The sequence below is a fragment of the Echiichthys vipera genome, assembly GCF_963691815.1.
Source record: "Echiichthys vipera genome assembly, chromosome: 14".
NCBI classification, from domain to species: Eukaryota; Metazoa; Chordata; class Actinopteri; order Perciformes; family Trachinidae; genus Echiichthys; species Echiichthys vipera.
In genome coordinates this window covers 3,547,762-3,568,336 of record NC_139839.1, presented here as the reverse complement: position 1 = coordinate 3,568,336, position 20,575 = coordinate 3,547,762, and the positions used below count along the sequence as shown (strand labels likewise).

At 46.9% G+C, this 20,575-nt stretch overlaps 1 protein-coding gene across 2 annotated transcripts; it reads left to right on the top strand.

Moving 5' to 3' along the window:
- The first annotated feature begins 1,820 nt into the window (after window positions 1-1,820).
- Window positions 1,821-19,655, top strand: tmem248 (transmembrane protein 248). Of its 2 annotated transcripts, none has more exons than XM_083927039.1 (7): window positions 1,821-2,129; window positions 5,543-5,701; window positions 6,665-6,953; window positions 8,481-8,631; window positions 9,911-10,094; window positions 12,652-12,795; window positions 15,142-19,655. In XM_083927039.1, exons 1-7 carry the CDS (start codon window positions 2,127-2,129, stop codon window positions 15,160-15,162), a joined length of 951 nt encoding a protein of 316 aa, XP_083783165.1. In that variant the 5' UTR covers window positions 1,821-2,126; the 3' UTR covers window positions 15,163-19,655. The 2 variants fall into 2 exon arrangements, with proteins under 2 accessions (XP_083783165.1, XP_083783164.1); XM_083927038.1 differs by having other exon boundaries at window positions 12,652-12,833.
- Window positions 19,656-20,575: the final 920 nt, after the last annotated feature.

Genomic DNA, 20,575 nt, shown 5'->3' with positions numbered 1-20,575 from the left:
ATGTATACAGGTCCTGTTTGTGCATATGTGTGTGTGTGTGTGTGTAACCTGTATAATAACACAGTGAATTTCCCCTTGCGGGATTAATAAAGTTATTCTTCTTCTTCTAATTCTTTTATATAATTCAGACAAATATATATTATTTTATGGTAAAGCATCATTTGGGGATTGGAACTGACATTAATTCATTAACAATTACTTTTTATATATATTATTTATTTGCAATTTGAACAAATCTAGTAAAAACAGAACAGGGTGGCATCACACTTGACACAGATAGAGAGAGAGTGTGTGTGTGTGTGTGTGTGTGTGTGTGTGTGTGTGTGTGTGTGTGTGTGTGTGTGTGTGTGTGTGTGTGTGTGTGTGTGTAAAGACAGAAAACAATACACATTAAGTCATAATGACATTACATAAGAATACTTAATAAGATACAAAGGTATAGAGACAAAAAAGACAAATAAAGTAAAAATAGATGCATGTAAAGAAGTTAAATTAAGACGCAGGCTTTACTGTTCTCATCTGTGGTGTAATGATAATAATAGTTACATTTCTTATTATTAATAATCTGGACTCAAAATAGTTACGAAATTCAAATTTGAAGGGATTAAAGTTTGGAGAATTGAGCTTTATGGAGTAAAATCAGCAAAATCAGAATCAGAAAAACCTTTAATGTCCCACAAACAGGGACGTTTGTGTGTCACAGCAGCGACAGAATAATACAAAATAAGATTAAAAAATAGCAAAAATAAGCAATAAAGTTACATTTAAAAAGGGAAGAAATAGAAATAGACACATGTACATAATCACATGATATAGTGCAGTTGTTCTTGTTTTGTTTGTTTTGTAATAATAAATAAATATGAGTAAATAAGACCAAATAGTGCAAAAACAGAAGTGACCTCAGGGCCTAAAGGACTGGGAGTTGTCTGGTCCGGCCCGGGCGACTAGAGGGCTCTGCACCTTGGTGCGGAGGCTCCTGTCTGCCCGGTGTTGGGGTGGTCTCTTTGGTGGGCTCTGCACCTTGGTGCGGAGGCTCCTGTCTGCCCGGGTTGGGGGGGTCTCTGTGGCGGTGCTCCCTGTGACCTTGGACTGGGATCTCTCCCAGTGTGGTTGACCCCCCCCCCCCACCCAAAGGGAGCTTCCTCTAGACTCCTCTGTACCTCAGATCTCGCTGCCCGGCCATGTCTCTGTAGTGACAGCTAGTGTTTGTGTAAGTGTGAGTGTGTGTGAGCGTGGCTGTGTGTGTATATGTGAATGTGTGTATGCATGTATACATGTGTGTGTGCGTCTCTGTGCATGACTGAGGGGGTGGAGGGTTGGGTTCTTTTAACTTTCGTCTCCTGATTTGGTTTGATGTTGCTCTTTTTCTGCACTGTGCGATACTTTCTGTATGAAAAGCACCAAATAAATAAATAAAGGTTGATTTGATTTGACCTTAGTACAGAACCAAAACAGGTGAGAACATGTTTCTTTTTACATCAATATCAGTCTTTAATTTTTGTAAGAAATGTTTGACTGCATAGCATCTATGCATCAGTGTAAATTAAACTTCCTTTACCTTATGAGTTATAACCCTAACCCTGATATAACAAGCGTATCTCGACGTCTCTTGCTCAAACCCTCCACGGCAGCATTTCATATTTCCGACGGCCCCTGAACGCGTCAAAATCCCTGAATATTGTAAACACGCCGAACGTCCTAACGTCGTCTACGCAAACGACGTACGCTTGAACGTCACCCAATGCACGCACGGCAGATTTCGGGCGCACACTCTACGTAAATGACGAGAACGGCGGCGCTGCGACGCGGAGCCGGGGACGCGGACGGGAGATGTCGGCGGGGAGGACCCACATCCAGGACTGACGGTGTATTCCAGGCTCTTTAGTCCGCAACAGAGGCACTCTCCTCCCGGCTGCAGAGCGCACTCAGAGCGAAGAATGGGAAGGAGCACACGCCGACTTCTGCCCCTCAGCTGTATCCGCCGGAGGGACTAGTTTCCGGGGGCGAAGCGACAACAACAACAACAACAACGCGAGCGGTTCCAGCTGCGGTCGGTATTGTTGTGGCCTGCAGCAGCGGACCTCCCAGCTCACATCCCGGCGCAGGCACACACACACACAGGAAACATGGTGAGACCCGTGCTGTTGCTCATGTACACCCGCAGATCCCCGCAGTGTTTGCAGCCCGGTGCTTCGTGTGTCCCCCGGCAGAGGGGCCAGGGCGCACCGCTGTACCTGACAGCTGTCACCTGGCTGCGGAGCCAAACACAACAAACCCTCTCCGGGTCATGGTTACCGTGTTTGATGTGATCTGACAGGGACGGTGCATGTGAATAGATTCGCGGATATGTTTTCCTGCGATTGTGGCTCAGTGGTAGAGTGGGTCGTCCTCCATTCGAGAGATCGGAGGTTCGATCCCCACTTCCCCCCTGTCAACATGTCGAAAAGTGTCCTTGGGCAAGACACCGAACCCCAAATTGCTCCTCATGTGTGAAAGTGGTGTGAATGATTAGATTAGATGGTCTGTAGATGTCCACTACCACTACTACAGGGTCCAGTTACCATTCAGCCAGAAGGTCACATGGTCAGATGCACAAGAAGAGCCGGTGTTGTGCCGTATTCAGCCCCCCTGCCGTGAGATGCACCCCCTCCCATTGAAGGAGGCTGTTGTTTGGACCTATAGGGGAGTAGCTTATATACAGGTAACCACATTAAAAACACACTTTTGCATCTATGAATTGCAAGAAAAGCTGGGGTTATATTAAGGAAACGCTGAGTCAAACACATTTAACTGGCTCAAAAGATCCATTTCATTCATGTTGTAATTCTGCTGCAGTTTATTTCCACAGAACACACAAAAAGGTGTTGTTTTGTGTTCGATATTATCAGAGTTTGTGATTTTAAACTCTTTAAAATAGTTTAAAGACTGTAAGGAACCAGTGTTCTGAGCGTTGTGGGTTACCTGTATATAAATATACCTGTGTGTGTGTGTGTGTGTGTGTATATATATACCTATATATACATATATATACCTGTGTATAGGTGATATCTTGTATATATATATATATATATATATATATATATATATATATATATAAGCTACTCCTATAGGTGGAAACAACAGCCTTCTGATGCAGGATATCACCTCTAATGCGAGTGGGGGTGCATTTCACAGCAGGGGTGCTGAATACGGCACAACACCGGGAAAAACACATTAACCAGGATACAAGCAACACTTTGTTATGGGACGTTAATAAAAAGCCCACTGCTCTATATATATATGCTGCAACACTATGCATGCACACGAGCATCAAACAGGTCTGTCATCAATTTAATTCAATTCAATTTTATTTACAGTGCCAAATCATAACCAAAGTGATCTCAGGACACTTTACAGAGTAGGTAAAGACCACACTCTATGACTTATTTATGATTTACAGAGACCCAACAATTCCCCCGTAGAGTACGATGGCGTTGAAAACCTTCACTATAACAGACAGGAACGTCAGACAGACCCAGCTCTGTGGAGGACGGACGTCTGTCTGCACCGGAGAGAGGAAGACAAGGAGAGAGAGAGAGAGAGACAAAGACAGACACACAGACAGAGACAGACACACTGGTTATCGGCATCGACCCTAAAAAACCCATAACCAAGCATAGTTCTACCAATAATACCCAGTGTCGTCGCTGTGGAGCGTGAGTTTCCACCTCTTTGGGATGGTGGAGCTAAGTTCTCACGGCACGCCGCGGACACTCTTACGGTGTTTTCTCAGGCAGACATTGTCAACAACCTGGAGGACCGGCCTTTCCTGCTGCTCTGGACGTGAAGTCTGTTGAGTTGAGAAGAATGCGGCTTCAGGGCCTCGTGCACACGCAGCAGGTAGTTAAAGTGTTAAACTAAGTGTTGACTGAACGATGATTTCCAGTCCACACAGGTGGTTAAACTCAACACGCACTGTTACGTCGATGCCTGAACACGTATACAAGTGCTCTGGTTTGTAACTCTTCTGACGTGAGACCAACAATCCGACCTTTTCTGAATGAAAGTCAGAACTGCCCTGTACTTACCGAACAAGGAATTATAAAAATGAATGAATGCTTTATTTCAAACATGTGAAAAATATATTACACTTGAAGCACTAGCTTATTAGGGCGCACTCCCACTGTCCCTCCGTACCGTGCCCCAGCACGTTTCACGGCTAAAGTCTGGTTCCTTCGACCAGTGTGAGTGCAACAGTACCGCGTCTAGGAGCGGCACGCTTGCCGTCCACGGCCCGTCTGAGAGAGGTGGGCTTTTGTAAAGCACGTTTGCACGTGTACGAGCACGAGCGTGCGCACGTGTACGAGCACGAGGCCTACCGCGGTTCTGAGGTAATTTCCTGTGCGCCTGTTGGGACGTAGAAAAAAGAAGGAGGGACCATGCGCGGACATTTAAAACAATGGCGGTGAAAGGTTCACGTTGGTGTGATGCGGAGGTGGAGTGTTTACTGCAGATTTGGTCCATGAAAAGATTCAAAAACAGTCGACAAGACGCACAAAAACTCCGAGGTCTACGGAAAGATTTGGAAACAAAGCCACGCATCGCCATGACGTCATCAATGCGTGTGACGTGTTACGGCGTGAAGCACGGGGCACGGTGCGGAAGGACAGTGGGAGGGTGCCCTTAATTTCTACCCCTTTTCCACTAGGTGTATTTCAGAGATAACACAAAGGAAACTCAAAGAGCACTACACACACACTGACGCACACACACACACACACACACACACACACACACACACACACACACACACACACACACACACACACACACACACACACACACACACACACACACACACACACACACACACACACACACACACACACACACACACACACACACACACACACACACACACACACACACACACACACACACACACACACAGTTGGTCAAAGACAAAAGGCCAAAATCACAGCCAGGGCGACTATTGAAGCAGAGGGACGGTCTGGAAGGTGGTAGGTGGTTGGAGGAGATTGCCAGACACCGCACCTACCGCTACACATTTTACCACATATTAGGCCCATTCATTAACGCATACCTTTTTAAAGGAGCTCTCCTGACAGACGGGCGCAGAGTTTGTCCTCTCCTCATGTGTGTAAAGTTCAGGTCCAGGCTTCTGAACGCAGATCGGGAGCGTCCAGCACGACTCCCTGCCTACTGGAACTCCACAAAATCTATTCACACAGACAATTCTCACAGTTTCAGCAGCTGCGTTGCAGAATTTTTGCCTAAAATGTTTCCAGAAACAACAATTTCTGCGAATTTTTTTCTTAATATAATAGAAAGTTTCTAAAGCAGCCACCATGTTGGACCAGTTCTGAGGTTTGGACACGTGAAAGTGTTTTTCCTGAGCTCAGGGAGCCATTTCTCCACTGTCTCTACACAACAGATATGTGTTTACTGCTATTTTAATGTTATTATTTACCCACTGCAATTAGAAGCCTCTGTGATACTCAGCGTTTGAATGTTGGCACGTTGCGTGTTTGTGCGTTTGCAGGTGTACCTGTTGAACCCTATAGAGAACCTGAGAAGCTACATCAACAACCGCCCGCCGCTGGTCATCTTTATGATCAGCGTCAGCGCAGTGGCCATCGCCTTCCTGACCATCGGTTACTTCTTCAAGATCAAGGAGATCAAGTCTCCGGAGCTGACTGAGGTGAGTCCCACCCACGTGGTTCTGCTGCTCCTTCAAGAACATTTTGAACCCTGATGCATTTAAAGTGTGACCTATTGAGTCGTTTCCAGTCTCACCCTGTTCAGTCTTTAGGCTAAGAGAAGCTTGTTTAAGGGCGCCCTCCCACTGTGCCTCCGTCCCGTGCCCCGTGCTTTAGGGTCCTTGTCCCCCCCTCCAGGCCCGTTTGTACTCACACTACCTGGGCCTCGGAGAATGCTTCTTGCTGCCTATACGTCATCACGCCGTAACACGTCACACGCAATGATGACGTCATGGCGATGCGTGGCTTTGTTTCCAGATCTTTCCGTAGACCTCAGAGTTTTTGTGCGTCTTGTCGACTGTTTTTGAATCTTTTCATCGACCAAATCTGCAGTAAACACTCCACCTCCACATCACACCAACGTGAACCTTTCACCGCCATTGTTTGAAATGTCCGCGCATGGTCCCTCCTTCTTTTTTCTATGTCCCAACAGGCGCACAGGAAATGACCTCAGAACTGCCGTAGGCCTCGTGCTCGTACACGTGCGCACGCTCGTGCTCGTACACGTGCAAACGTGCTTTACTAAAGCCCACCTCTCCCAAACGGGCCGTGACCAGCAACCATACCGCGCCTAGGTGCAGTACGGTTGCACTCACACTGGTCAAAGGAACCAGACTTTACCTGTGAAACGCGCTCGGGCACGGTACGGATGGACAGTGTGAGTGCGCCCTAAACCTTTGCACATCCATACTCAGAGTAATGTATTATTAATATATATAGTGTGTGAGTAGCATATAACGGGGGCTTCCAGCTCACAACACATGGAAATAAACCTTTGCACGTGGATGTGAAAGGGACGCACATGCAAATCCAAAGAGGTCACAGGTAGTCTCACGCTGGGATGGATTAGAGAAGCTACTGTTACACTGGATTTGGACTAATGAAGTGGAGGTATTCTCTTCCAGGACTGGAACACCTTCCTGCTGCGCTTCAACGAGCTGGACTTCTGCGTGTCGGAGAACGAGACGATAAAGCACGGCCTGAACGAGTCGACCACGCCCGAGAGCATGGTCGTGACCAGCGGCCAAGCTCGGTCCAGCACCCAGGTCCCCCTCCTGCTGGACGACTCGGGGCCCATCAACATCTCCGTCCCCATCACCCTGACGCTGGACCCCCAGCGCCCGTTCGGAGGGTACTCTCGCAACATCACCCACCTGTATGTGACGGTGCTGGGGCAGCAGGTCGGCCTCTCTGGTAGGTTCCTCCTCCTCCTCCTCCTCATCATCGTTAGTTTGTAGAAATAAGACAGTGTGTGTTTAACAGTGAACGACGTAGAGGTGTGAAGATGAACGAATGAATCGGGGGAATCGAGACACGTGTCAGAGATACGTCTACAGCCACAGATCTGAAAGAGTGTGAAATGTGTTTGGGCGCTTCAAACTTCTACAAACACAATAAAGAAATTAAAAAAAATAAATTTCAGAGTTTCCACGTGTCCTGGAAACACCTGGAAATTGGTTAAAATTACAAATTTCCTAAAAAATAATCTACGTTCTCCTGGTTAAATTTGAATTGTAAGCTGTTGGTAGGATAAGCTGCACGGTACGACGCTTGGAAACGGATTTAACAGACGCAAATTGTCAATCTGTGGAGTGAAATGGACATCTTTTCGTATTTTGCGGCGCTTAGAGCGGATCAAGTGTTTCGACATTTGCCCCGTCATATATTGAGACCTTGTGATACACAGTTACATCGTCAAGTGATAACAAGCATACACCTAGGGCGCACTCACACTGTGCCTCAGTACCATGCCCAAACACGTTTCACGTCTAAAGTCTAGTTCGTTTGACCAGTGTGAGTGCAACCGTACCGCGTCTAGGAGCGGTACGCTTGCCGTCCACGGCCCGTTTGGGAGAGGTGGGCTTTAGTAAAGCACGTTTGCACATGTACGAGCACGAGGCCTACGGCGGTTCTGAGGTAATTTCATGTGCCCCTGTTCGTGTCCTGATCAAGACTGAATCTGTTCATTGTCGCCAAGTACAAAAGTGAAATACTTGTGCGGGGAGGATGCGTTAAAGCAAAACACAATGAAACGGACGTGTAAAATAGAAAAGACTGTGAATCTAAAAAGACAAAAGGTCAGCTGTTTAATGATCTTGTGAGATGTGGAGACTCAGTGTCCCTTCTTCGGCTATTGTGCACTTATGTTGACATAACCACATCTATTCTTAGTCACACACACACACACACACACACACACACACACACACACACACACACACACACACACACACACACACACACACACACACACACACACACACACACACACACACACACACACACACACACACACACACACACACACACACACACACACACACACACTCAGGAGTCCCATAATCTTCTAATCTCCTTCTGCAGTTTAATAAATATTGCGTAATCCTGGAAAATCAGCCTGTCGTTGGTTATCAGGGGGAGGAGCTTGGTTCGACATCTAACGCTGCTGCGGTGGTTCTCCCCGGCGTCCTGCCCGCGGGAGTCTTGTGCACGCTGTTCAGCCTCCTCTAAGCTCTAATAATTGAGCTGCGAGGCGTCTCTCTCAGGTTGTTTTCAATCACTCACGGCCGCTCACAAGCAGTTACTCCCAACACAACAATGAAGGGAATGTGGCTACACCAGTTAAAGGCCTTTGTGCTGTTTTGTAGTAACACAGGGCTGTGGGAAAAACCACATTCACGTTCAAGTTCTCACTGTATTTCCGTGTGTTTTGGTGTGTAGGCCGGGAAGCCCATGAAGAAATAAACATCACCTTCACCCTGCCCGTATCCTGGAACTCGGATGAGTGCGTGCTGCACGGCCACTGCGAGCAGGTGGTGTTCAGCACGTGCATGACCATCACGGCCGCCAGCAATATCTTCCCAGTCACAGTGTGAGTTGGACCGCCCCCCCCCCCCCCGGCTCCTAGGGGGACACATGCAAAGTTTAACACGAGGTCTTTATTACTCAACACCTTCGTATCATTTCTGACAATGTTCTGGGTTTAAGTCTTCGTGTTCCCGTACGATGTTTCTGAGAAATTAAAGTTTTTCAGTTTAGTCCTGGGAGTCCAAATCAATAACAAACGTTCGCTTGCATATTTTATATTTATATATATTGTAGTTATATCGAGGGTACAAGCGCCCGAGATGTGTTTCCTCAGGAGGGGGTCTGGAGTCTCCCTTAGAGAGAGGGGGAGAAGTTCAGCATCCGTGAGGAACTCGGAGTAGAGCCGCTGCTCCTTTGCGTTGAAAGGAGCCAGTTGAGGTGGTTCAGGATCATCTGGTAAGGATGAACCCTGGGCGCCTCCCTAGGGAGGTGTTCCAGGCACGTCCAGCTGGGAGGAGGCCTCGGGGAAGACCCAGGACCAGGTGGAGAGATTAATCTCCAACTGGTCCTGGGAACACCTCAGGATCCCCCAGTTAGAGCTGGTTAATGTGGCCCGGGAAAGGGAAGTTTGGGGTCCCCTGCTAAAGCTGCTGCCCCCACGACCCGACCCCGGATAAGAGGCTGAAGATGAGATGAGATGATTATAAGACAACGACACAGAGGTTTGCTACTAGACCTCATACATCCCTGGATCAGGCCGCCTGAGACTGTGTGAACACGGCCTTCGTCCATTTTGGGTACTGTGTACGGTGGCAGAGCCACGTTCCTCAAAGTCCTACAGTACCTGCACGCTCACGCATTGGGCACAAGTCTGCTGTTTTGTGTTTTTTGATTAATGAAACGTGTCAAAATGAGCGAGAGGAAATTACCTCATGTAGCAAATTGCAGCTTGCTTGTCACAAATGCGGTCGGACGGGTCCCAGGACCTGTGGAGCCCCCGGGGGCGAGCAGCAGCGCGTCCTGTCAGCCTGCGGAACTGAAACGTTTAGCGCCGGAGCCAAAGTGGAGAGTGACGGCTCTCAGCAGTGTCATTTACACTCTGTCGGATATATTTAGCCTCATCACTCGTCAGATGTGACTTTGGTATTGATCGTTTGTCTTTGCTCTTCCAGAGGCAACAACCACTTTGACACGCACACACTGCCTCTCACTTAAACCGCACCGTGTGAAAGTACCAACAATAAATTATGTAATAAATGTTTCAACAATAGCTTTAACATGTTTGCAGTCACTGCCTTAACTAAGGTAATATGACAGCTGTCGTCTTTGTCTTTGGCGTGCAGGCAGCCACCACACTGTGTGCCGGAGACGTACACCAACGCCACATCCTGGTACAAGGTGTTCACCACGGTCCGCGACTCAGACACCAAGTACAGTCAGGACTACAATCCTTTCTGGTGTTACAAAGGCGCCATCGGCAAGGTGTACCACGCCCTCAACCCAAAGCTGACCGTCATCGTTCCTGATGTGAGTAGCAAACGTGATCCCACTCAGTTTGATCGGGCAGAGTTCCCGGTTCAAGTGTCTTAATGTTGTTCAGATTTCTGACTTAAGTTGCACAGAAGCACCTTGTGGGCCGTCCACGCGAACGCGGGTATTTTTGAAACCGTGTGTTCCTCTGTTTCATGGTTCGGCCTTTTGTCCACACGTACCCGCAGTTGTTGCTCCTGAAACTGGAGTTTTTTGAGTCCAGAGTGACCTTTTTTGGAGAAGTCCGGTTTCAGCGGTCATGTGTGGAAAGGGAAAACCGAGGGAAACCGCAACTTCTTGTTGAGATTGTTTGACGTGACACTGTGTGACAGTAAACAGTAAGGTGTATCCATGGAGACTCGAGGAGTGCTCTAGACGTGACCAGCTGACGGAGGTGGATACTTAAAGTTGTACCCGTGTTCGTCTGGATTAGTAAAAAACCTCTTCAGTAAACCAGCGAATAAGGTTTTGGTCACATTTGAATAGTTTACAGACAGGATTTGAAAGTCATGAAGTTTCTGTAATGCGTAAAAACGGCTGTAGAACAGTATTCACTGTAAGGTAAGTCATTAGTACTTGACCTTCGAGGATGTCAGATGACCCTTGAATACACTTTCTTTCCATCTCAAACATTGGCGGTGAAAGGTTGACGTTGGTGTGATGCGGAGGTGGAGTGTTTACTGCAGATTTGGTTGATGAAAAGATTCAAAAACAGTCGACAAGACGCACAAAAACTCCGAGGTCTACGGAAAGATCTGGAAACAAAGCCACGCATCGCCATGACGTCATCAATGCGTGTGACGTGTTACGGCGTGATGACGTATGGGCAGCAAGAAATAAAAACATAGCTGCAGCAGTTAGATGATTCATCGATTAGTCGTCAACTTTTAAATGAATCTGCAACTATTTAGATAACTGATTTATCGTTTTGAGTCATTTTTCAGGAAAAATAAAGAATAAATTTCTCTGATTTCAGCTTCTTTAATGTGAATATATTCTGGTTTCTAAATATTTTTTAGGGTTTTGGACAAAACAAGGCTTTTGAGGACGTCATCTTGAGCTTCGGGAAACACTGACCCACATTTTTCACCATTTTCCCATTTGAATAATCAGTTGGTGTCATCCCTAACCCAGATATGGCAGAATGATTGTGTACTGGAACCATTCAGATGATGACAGGGTACATGATCACGCACCAGCCCTTATAACAGACAGGGTAAATGTGATTGAGCACAATCTGAAAGCCATTTGGTCGCAGCTCTATACTGATGGCGGTAGATTGTTCCAGGGTGACAAAGATCCCATTGACAGGCCTCAACTGGGCCCTGAATGGTCCAGTGAGCCTGAAAACAATTAGAAAACATATGCTGTGACTGCACAGTCGGGATGCCTCGGTTCTCAGTATCATTTTGAACCGCACGGTACGCCCTCCATGGTTCAATATGCAACGTTTTTCCAAGCTGCGTATTTCTCTCTGCTTTGGCTCTTTCTGAGCTTTAGAGGAGCATGTGAACGCAGCATGTGTTCACGCGCTGAAGATGGGGAAACGTCTCCCTGCCATTTAAATATCCGATCACTATGAGCAAGTTGGAGTTACTACAACACTGGACGCAGCCTGTGAATGTTCTCATGTGTCCAGGTCGTCGTTCTCCTCAAAGCAATTTCAGTCCAAAGCAACTGGACTTGGTTATTTGTCAGGAAGACGTTTCACCTCTCATCCAAGAGGCTTCATCAGTTCATGTACGCATCTGACCAGGCTGGGACTGGACCAGGACCAGGACCAGGACCAGGACCAGGCTTGGACTGGACCAGGACCAGGACCAGGACCTGGCTGGGACTGGACCAGGACCAGGCTGGGACTGGTCCAACTAACTGGTGTGAGATCCAGGTATTTAACCTCTCACAAGGCCGATGATGTCACTGGAAGCCTTTGTGCTCCAAGTGCCAACGACCGTCGTTAGAGTGACAGTCGTTGGTGGAAGTTGGTTTGGACTTCGTTGGTGCTGGTCCAGTCCCAGCCTGGTCCTGGTCCAGTCATTGGTGGAAGTAGGTATGGACCTGGTTAGTGCTCTATTGAGTCTTAACGACCGTCGTTGGAGTCACAGGAGGACATTTGTGAACAGTTGTTCTCTGAGGTTAGATTGTTGAATCTCCTGGGAAGGGATTCATCTGCTTTGTGAGAGGTTAAATACCTGGATCTCCACATGTGATAGTTGGACCAGTCCCAGCCTGGTCCTGGTCCTGGTCCTGGTCCAGTCCCAGCCTGATCAGTTGCGTACATGAACTGATGAAGCCTCTTGGATGAGAGGTGAAACGTCTTCTTGACAAATAACCAAGTCCAGTTGCTTTTGACTGAAATTGCTTTGAGGATAACGACGACCTGGACACATGAGAACATTCAACAACACTGGACATTTGGTTTTGCCGTTGAAAACAGTAACGAGGGAATGAAGAGAGAGACAGAACTATTGCGTGCATGTTGCCTTTTGAGTTGAATAAAAACCTGCAGTTACTCTGATATTTAATCCTTGTCTTTTTGACTCTTTCTCACCAGGACGACCGTTCCCTCATCAACCTGCACCTGATGCACACTAGCTACTTCCTGTTTGTCATGGTCATTACTATGTTCTGCTATGCAGTCATCAAGGGGCGGCCCGGCAAAGTACGGCAAACCAACCCCGACTTCTGCCCTGAGAAGGTACAACAGACACCAGCAGTGCTATGTGACGAGAACAGGTAGTTTCAGCGACGATGATTGACCAGTGATTGGTTAATGACATGATCCAATCACACTGCTCTTTCTGTTTCTGTCCAAAACACACGGACACCTCAATATGTCACCGTTTGTTTTGTCTGTCATATTAATTGCTCATTGCTTAAGACTGCACATGGTAACTGTGGCTGACGCATGCAGGGTTGCATCTCGCTCCCAGAGGTGGTGGAAGCTCGTTCAATTTTATTTACAGTGCCAAATCATAACACAAGTGATCTCAGGACACTTTACAGAGTAGGTAAAGACCACACTCTATGACTTATTTATGATTTACAGAGACCCAACAATTCCCCCGTAGAGTACGGTGGAGACGAAAACCTTCACTATAACAGACAGGAAACGTCAGACAGACCCAGCTCTGTGGAGGACGCACATCTGTCTGCACCGGAGAGAGGAAGAGAAGGAGAGAGAGAGAGAGAGACAAAGACAGAGAAACAGACACACTTCCAGAGATGCAAGCAGCCAAAGCGTAACAGTAACTATAATAATATCTATAGTAATGTGAATATGACTCATATGTTAAGACAGTTAATACAGCAGAATAGTAGGAACAAGCACAGTTAAGGTTACGATAGCTACGATACAGCGAGACACACCACTGATGGTGTTTTTATGGCTACAAATGTTATAATTTATAAGACTAGTGAAAGTATAAATGACTAATAGTTATAGTAGCAGCAGGAAGCGTCACGCAGGACCACGGCAGCAGGCACCACCACGATCAGCCTACACAGACCTACACACAGGACCCCAGGTCCTCGTTGGACTAACTGTAGCACAACACGCATGACTCACTTTTAGTCATAGCCGGCGTACAAGGAGCCAGCCCAGGCATCACCAGTTTTAAGTTAGGTCAGCAGGCTCTGAGTCATTGTCCGAGTCCGTCCAAGGAGACAGTTTGGGTTCACAGCAGCTGTGTTCGAAGCCACCACTGACAAAATAGGAAAAATAGTGCAAAGTTGGTAAAAGTGCGTCTCAAGTCCATGAGTGCTGTGTTATAAGTTCAAGGAGCTGGTTCTTGTCCAGGGCTTTTCTCCCCCGGAGCTCAGCGAGCACCTGTTTGCACACGGAGTCACTGTCTATGGGCGCACTCACACTGTCCGTCCATCCCGTGCCCCGTGCTTTAGGGTACTTGTCCCCCCCTCCAGGCCCGTTTGTACTCACACTACCGGCGAATGCTTCTTGCTGCCTATACGTCATCACGCCGTAACACGTCACACGCATTGATGACGTCATGGCGATGCGTGGCTTTGTTTCCAGATCTTTCCGTAGACCTCAGAGTTTTTGTGCGTCTTGACGACTGTTTTTGAATCTTTTCATCGACCAAATCTGCAGTAAACACTCCACCTCCGCATCACACCAACGTGAACCTTTCGCCGCCATTGTTTGAAATGTCCGCGCATGGTCCCTCCTTCTTTTTTCTACGTCCCAACAGGCGCACAGGAAATGACCTCAGAACCGCCGTAGGCCTCGTGCTCGTACACGTGCGCACGCTCGTGCTCGTACATGTGCAAACGTGCTTTACTAAAGCCCACCTCTCCCAAACCGACTGTGGCCGGCAAGCTGGTTGCAGCTAGGAGCGGTTGCACTCACACTGGTCAAAGGAACTAGACTTTACCCGTAAAACCTGTTTGGGCACGGGACGGAAGGACAGTGTGAGTGCGTCCTAATCCTGCTGTGGCGCCACCACGCCCCTAAACCAAACAGAGCGTTTAAGTGGGAATGCGTCTGACACAGAGAATGTCCTGTTGTGTGCTGCATGTGTGAAAGAGAAATCTCAAACTTCATTTGGTATAACTTCGAACGTGCGTGTTTAAATATACTCTGTTTGACCTAAAACATGTAACACGTGCGCACGCTCGTGCTCGTACATGTGCAAACGTGCTTTACAAAAGCCCACTTCTCTCAGACGGGCCGTGGACGGCCAGTGTACCGCTCCTAGACGCGGTACGGTTGCACTCACACTGGTCAAAGGAACCAGACTTTACCCGTAAAACCTGTTTGGGCACGGGACCGAAGGACAGTGTGAGTGCGCCCTATAACAGTGTGGTGAAAGATCATCGTGCATCGGGTTTTCCACAGCTTCACACACACGATGCATATGATCAGCTGTATCAGTTCCTTGTGTTTTACTGTGGGGTTGTTTTCCAAGATGGCTCCCGTCCATACTGCCACTTTTTCCTCCTCTCAAACGCTGTAAGATTGTCTCAGTGCATGCATCAGCCCTGTCACGTGTATAAGCTGCACTAAAACCCCTTTCTTGTGTTGCAGGTGGCGCTGTCAGAGGGTTAAAAAGACGTCAGAGAGCTATTTCAGGACTTACCTGTAACACGGACGAACTCAAAGAAGCAGAAGAAATATAAATAAACATACCAGTTGCCTAGTGAACCCTGGAAACACAATGAGGGACACAAAAGCTCTGTGAATGCATAACTCTTGCAATGTTGGGTTTTTCCAACCAAAGATATACAAGTGCCTGTATCTGTCGTGTAAATATTTGTAGGAACTCTGATATTCTGTGCAAAACCCTCTCTCTTTCTGTTTGTTGTTCTTTTTGCCTGCGTCCCCCCTGTGCCACGTCGTAACACGCAGTACACAAACCAAGCAGAAGGCCAGACCCCGGAGCTGCGCAGCCATGTTTTATGTCTCATTCACCAAACAAGGTAGAGGAACCGCGGAGAAGTGGGTCGGATGTGCGCGTCTTTCACACATATCGCAGATTTAGGAGTTTTTGCTGTAGGCGTTTGGAGATCTCAAAGCTACGCAAGCCCAGAACAGCCGTCCTTGCAATAATAACGCCGTTATCTTGAGATCGTGAGTTACTTATGTCGAGAAATGGAGCGTTTCTGTCTGAAGATGACGACGTAAGTAACTTGTCAGGGCCACTAACGATTCATTTTCCCCTGATAAAATCGAATTGATCGCTTCATTTCCGTTAAATTTTGTGTGTAATGCAACAAAAGCAAAGTGTAAACAGATGTTCACAGATTAAAATGCAGAACTTTAGGTACAATCTGACATCGACAGGATAAAAAATTAATTTGGATTCATCAAATCGAATTAATTTTCCGCTGAAAAAATCAAATGGATCGCTTCATTTACGTTAAATTTTGTGTGTAATGCAACAAAAGCAAAGTGTAAACAGATGTGCACGGGTTCAAACGCATCAACATGATAAAAAAAACAAAGAAAACCAAACTCAACAAGGATTTTAGCCCTTTTCCTGTTGTTCAAAAGCAGCGATTCGTTTATTTAATCGCACTCTCGGCTCGATGAGGTCGTGCCAGATTTGGATTCCCTGTGTCTGCGAAGCCCGCAAAGGTGGACTGATGTATTTCCATGTTTGCACTGTGCACGTTCATACGGAGGAGCAGCCGACAGTGAAGCTAATCAGCCCCGTTTTCTCAGTTTGCTTTAACCCTCCTGTTCTCCTAAGGGTCAATTTGACCCCATTTAATGTTTAAAATCTCTAAATAATGACATTTTTTTTCTTTATATTTATGACTTTTCCTCATTTTATGGGGACGACTCATAAAAAACCTAAAATTATCATGATTATATATATTTTTTATTGTTCTTATCGTACATGTACTTGTCTCATGGGTGTTCCTTTGGGTCAGTTTGATCATCTGGATGATTTAATCATTATTATTATTGTTTATTTTACAATTCAAATATTACATGAGGTCAAATTCATGCTGCTGTCCTTGATAACGGACGTTACTTTCACTCCAGATGTTACAAATAACACAAAATAGCACTTAAAATAACAGACTTACTTTAAAACACACACACAGAAATCCCTCCATGCAGTTTAACATCAGTGATATTTTTCATTCTGTTAAATAAAAACATAAAGGACCCGACTTCACTTGAGTCACACATTGATTATGATCATTTTCCAGATGTTTAAACTGCTACGGTCAAATTGACCCCAAGAATAAATGGTGTTAGTGAAATTTGAGGGCAACAGGAGGGTTAAGTCCGTTTGAATACGCTGTGGTTTGTGTTGAAACTGGTTTGGTTTAATTTTACTTTGAGACACTTCTGATGTGATTCTCTGCCTTTGTGTTCCTCCCTCTGTGGCTTCAACGTGGTGTGCGAACGCCTGTGTGTGTGTGTGTCTGTGTGTGTGTGTGTGTGTGTGTGAGCTTAGGACCTGTTTAGACAAATGAAGGCGGCTTTAGACTGTGGACGAGGAAACTTTCAGCTGTAATAGAGCTTCTTAACTAAACACAGAAACACAACAGCTCCGCATCTTTAAATATTTCCACGTGAGCGGTCGTGACTCCTGGGGTTTGGTGAAGCTCGTGCTCTTCCATCGTTAATATTTTCATCATTTATTCTGAATGACTCGACACAAATATAGATCTGTTTTTATCAAACGTGTCCCGTATTTGCTTTGAGGAGGTGTCAAATTCAAACCTTCCAACTCGAGCTGCAAAGACGAATCGATCATCTCATCTTCCACCTCTTATCTGGGGTCGGGTCGCGGGGGCAGCAGCTCCAGCAGGGGACCCCAAACTTCCCTTTCCCGGACCACATTAACCAGCTCTAACTGGGGGATCCTGAGGCGTTCCCAGGCCAGTGTGGAGATCTAGGGCGCACTCACACTGTCCTTCCGCACCGGGAAGTCTAGTTCGTTTGACCAGTGTGAGTGCAACCGCTCTGCGCCTAGCTGCGGCCAGCTGGCCATCCACGGCCCGTTTGGGAGAGTTGGGCTTTTGTAAAACACGTTTGCACATGTTTTTGCACAAAAACTCTGAGGTCTACGGAAAGATTTGGAAACAAAGCCACTCATCGCCATGACGTCATCAATGCGTGTGACGTGTTACGGCGTGATGGCGTATAGGCAGCAAGAAGCATTCTCTGAGGCCCAGGTAGTGTGAGTACAAACGGGCCTGGAGGGGGGGACAAGGACCCTAAAGCACGGGGCACGGGGCACGGGACGGAAGGACAGTGTGAGTGCGCCCCTAATCTCTCCCCCTGGTCCTGGACGTACCTTGAACACCTCCCTAGGGAGGCGCCCAGGGTTCATCCTTACCAGATGATCCTGAATCGATTAGTGGTCAACTGTTAAATTACTCGCCAACTACTTTGAAAATGCGTTAAAGTTACGGTCTTCATTCTGAGAGTCAGATGAGCCTCTGAGGCAGATTTGGAAACAGCAGCAAATCGATTGGATGGAGGGGACGAGCCAATGGGAGCCTCCCGACCGAACGGCTCCCATTGGTCAGTTTCTCCGCAGGCCTACGTCTGATAGACTGGATGGATTTCTATGGTTCTTTCTGCTTTTTACATCGCGTAGATCAGACTTCAGGACGATGTCAATAATAATTACCAATACTCCAAATGGTAGACCGTCCCTTTAACGGGTTTTATTTTTAAGTTTTCAGCTTCTTAAATGTGAATATGTTCTGGTTTCTTTCCTCCTCTGCGACGGTGAGTCGAATATCTTTGAGCGGAGGAAATGAGACATTCGAGCACGTCGTCTTTTTAGAAACACTGACCCACATTTTTTCATTTTCTGGACCAAACAACGAACTGATTAATCCAGAAACTACTAAAACAATCATTAGTGTGCAGCCCTACTTCCTACTTCCTTAAAGGAAAACTAGAGACTAACAGTCTAAGTCCGCCTTCAATATGTGTCATGTACGTGTGGTTACTGATTCATCTGACTTACCTCTGTGTTATGATTTCGCTCCATGATTGATGATGTACCCGTTGAATGTATTTTTATATAAGCAGCATAATCTGAATCTGAGATGCAAGAGTTCACAGTGATGTTTAGACGATGGCGTTTTGGTTTTCCAGTTTAAAGGCTTTTACTTGAATCCTCTTTCTGTTCCAGTGGGATCCATATAAATATATATTATATTATACGTTTTATCAGTTTGTGGCGGAACAGATCTCTCGTCACATTGGTGTGTGTGTGTGTGAGTGTGTGTGTGTGTGTGTGAGCGGGAGGTGTTGGGTCGTCCCTCCATACTGAACGATGCTCGGACAAGTCTTCCTGATTCTGATGTGTTTCATATTTGATCTGTTGTCATCACAATCTTTATTTTTTGTTTTGAGGGGAGGTTGTACATTTGAACAGTTTCATGGGAAGTGTGTGTGTGTGGGGGTTGCTGGGGGTGTGTGTGTCAGCGAAGGGAAGTAGATGTGAATGACGCCTGCCACGTTATCGACGACCCGTCGCGGTTAACGTCGGCGACTTGTATTTCCCCGATTCTTCCCCCCCGCTTGTATAATTCACCAATTTGCATCTCTTTAATTACAAAATGCCTTAATATTGTAACGTTTTCTTCGTTTCACGTATCATACATTGTAAAACACACCAGCTTTACAGGAACGGATCCATACACGACGCTCGTTTCATCGCTGCGGCGCTGCGAGACGCTTGCGAAGTGTCCGTTTAGGGAAATGGGTTTCATAAGAGGAGCGGACGCTTACGCTGTTGTAGTTTTGAAACTCCTCCGCTGTATCACCGAGGACTGGGGTAAAGACGGAGGCGCCATGTTCTCCTCAGTTGCATCATCTCACCGAGTCTCCGATATGAGGACGCCGTTTCACCTCGTTATCTTTTCTGTCGTGTCAGCAGCAGCGCTTAGAGGCAAGTATTAAGCCAACTCTGTGCCTTCTGCACTATCCAGCTGCATCCTCCTCCCTGTACAGTAGATAGGACCGTAGGTTTAATGTGGCTAGAACGTCATTCGAGAACCCCTTCTCCTTTCCAGTGGAACTGCTGTAAATGAATTCAAGTTGAAATAAAACTCTCTCTGAAGTTCAACGACCCTTTGTCCCTGATCTTCCTTCTCTGCTCATCACTGTTTCCACACACAGAGATTCACGACCTGACGCTTGGAGTTCATTAAACTAAGTAAAAACGCCGTGGAAGATATTAAAGGCTGGACGTCCAGGTGTCAAGCCGTCTACGTAGGAGGTACAGAATGAGACGGGTGTTATAGGCAACGAGACCACAACCAACACTGGGTTAGTCCGTCTCCCCGAGCCTGTCCGTCACGCTCACCCAGGCCCTCTGGTGTCTGTCAAAGCTGTAAATCTAAAAATGAAGGATAAATCATTTCCTGAGGCAGCAAACTTGACTCACACTAGAGTAAATACGGTTTACGCGTGAGAGTTTAACGCAGCAGGAGGGGGTCATGTGGTGAAGAAGTACTTTATTAGTCCCGCAACGTTACACACACGCACACACACGCACAAACATATATACATGCAATTAATGGAGATATGTCAGAGCGAGGGGGCCAGTTGCTCAACAGCATCTCAGTAATGCCCAGGAGATGAACTGGCACCTCTCCAGCCACCACTCCACGCTCCATACATGGTCCACACAAGGACTTGAATGCAACTTGAACCGACCCTACGGTTCCCAGCCAAGTCACCTACGGACTGATCTACTGCCGCCCCGGAGAGATGTTAGAGGGGGGCGGCAGTAGCTCAGTCCATAGGTGACGTGGCTGGGAACTGTAGGGTCGGTTCAAGTTGCATTCTTTTCAACTAGGACAAAGCACAGCCTTCACATATGAGCACGTGATCAGGGTGCTATGGTGAACATGGTAGCAAAGACATTGCCAGTTTACACATCCATCTGTCACAGAGCAACATTTTGACTCATTTGGGGTCCAGTTTCGGGCCACCAGACATCCAAGTGTCATGACCACGTAACACATACAAGGAA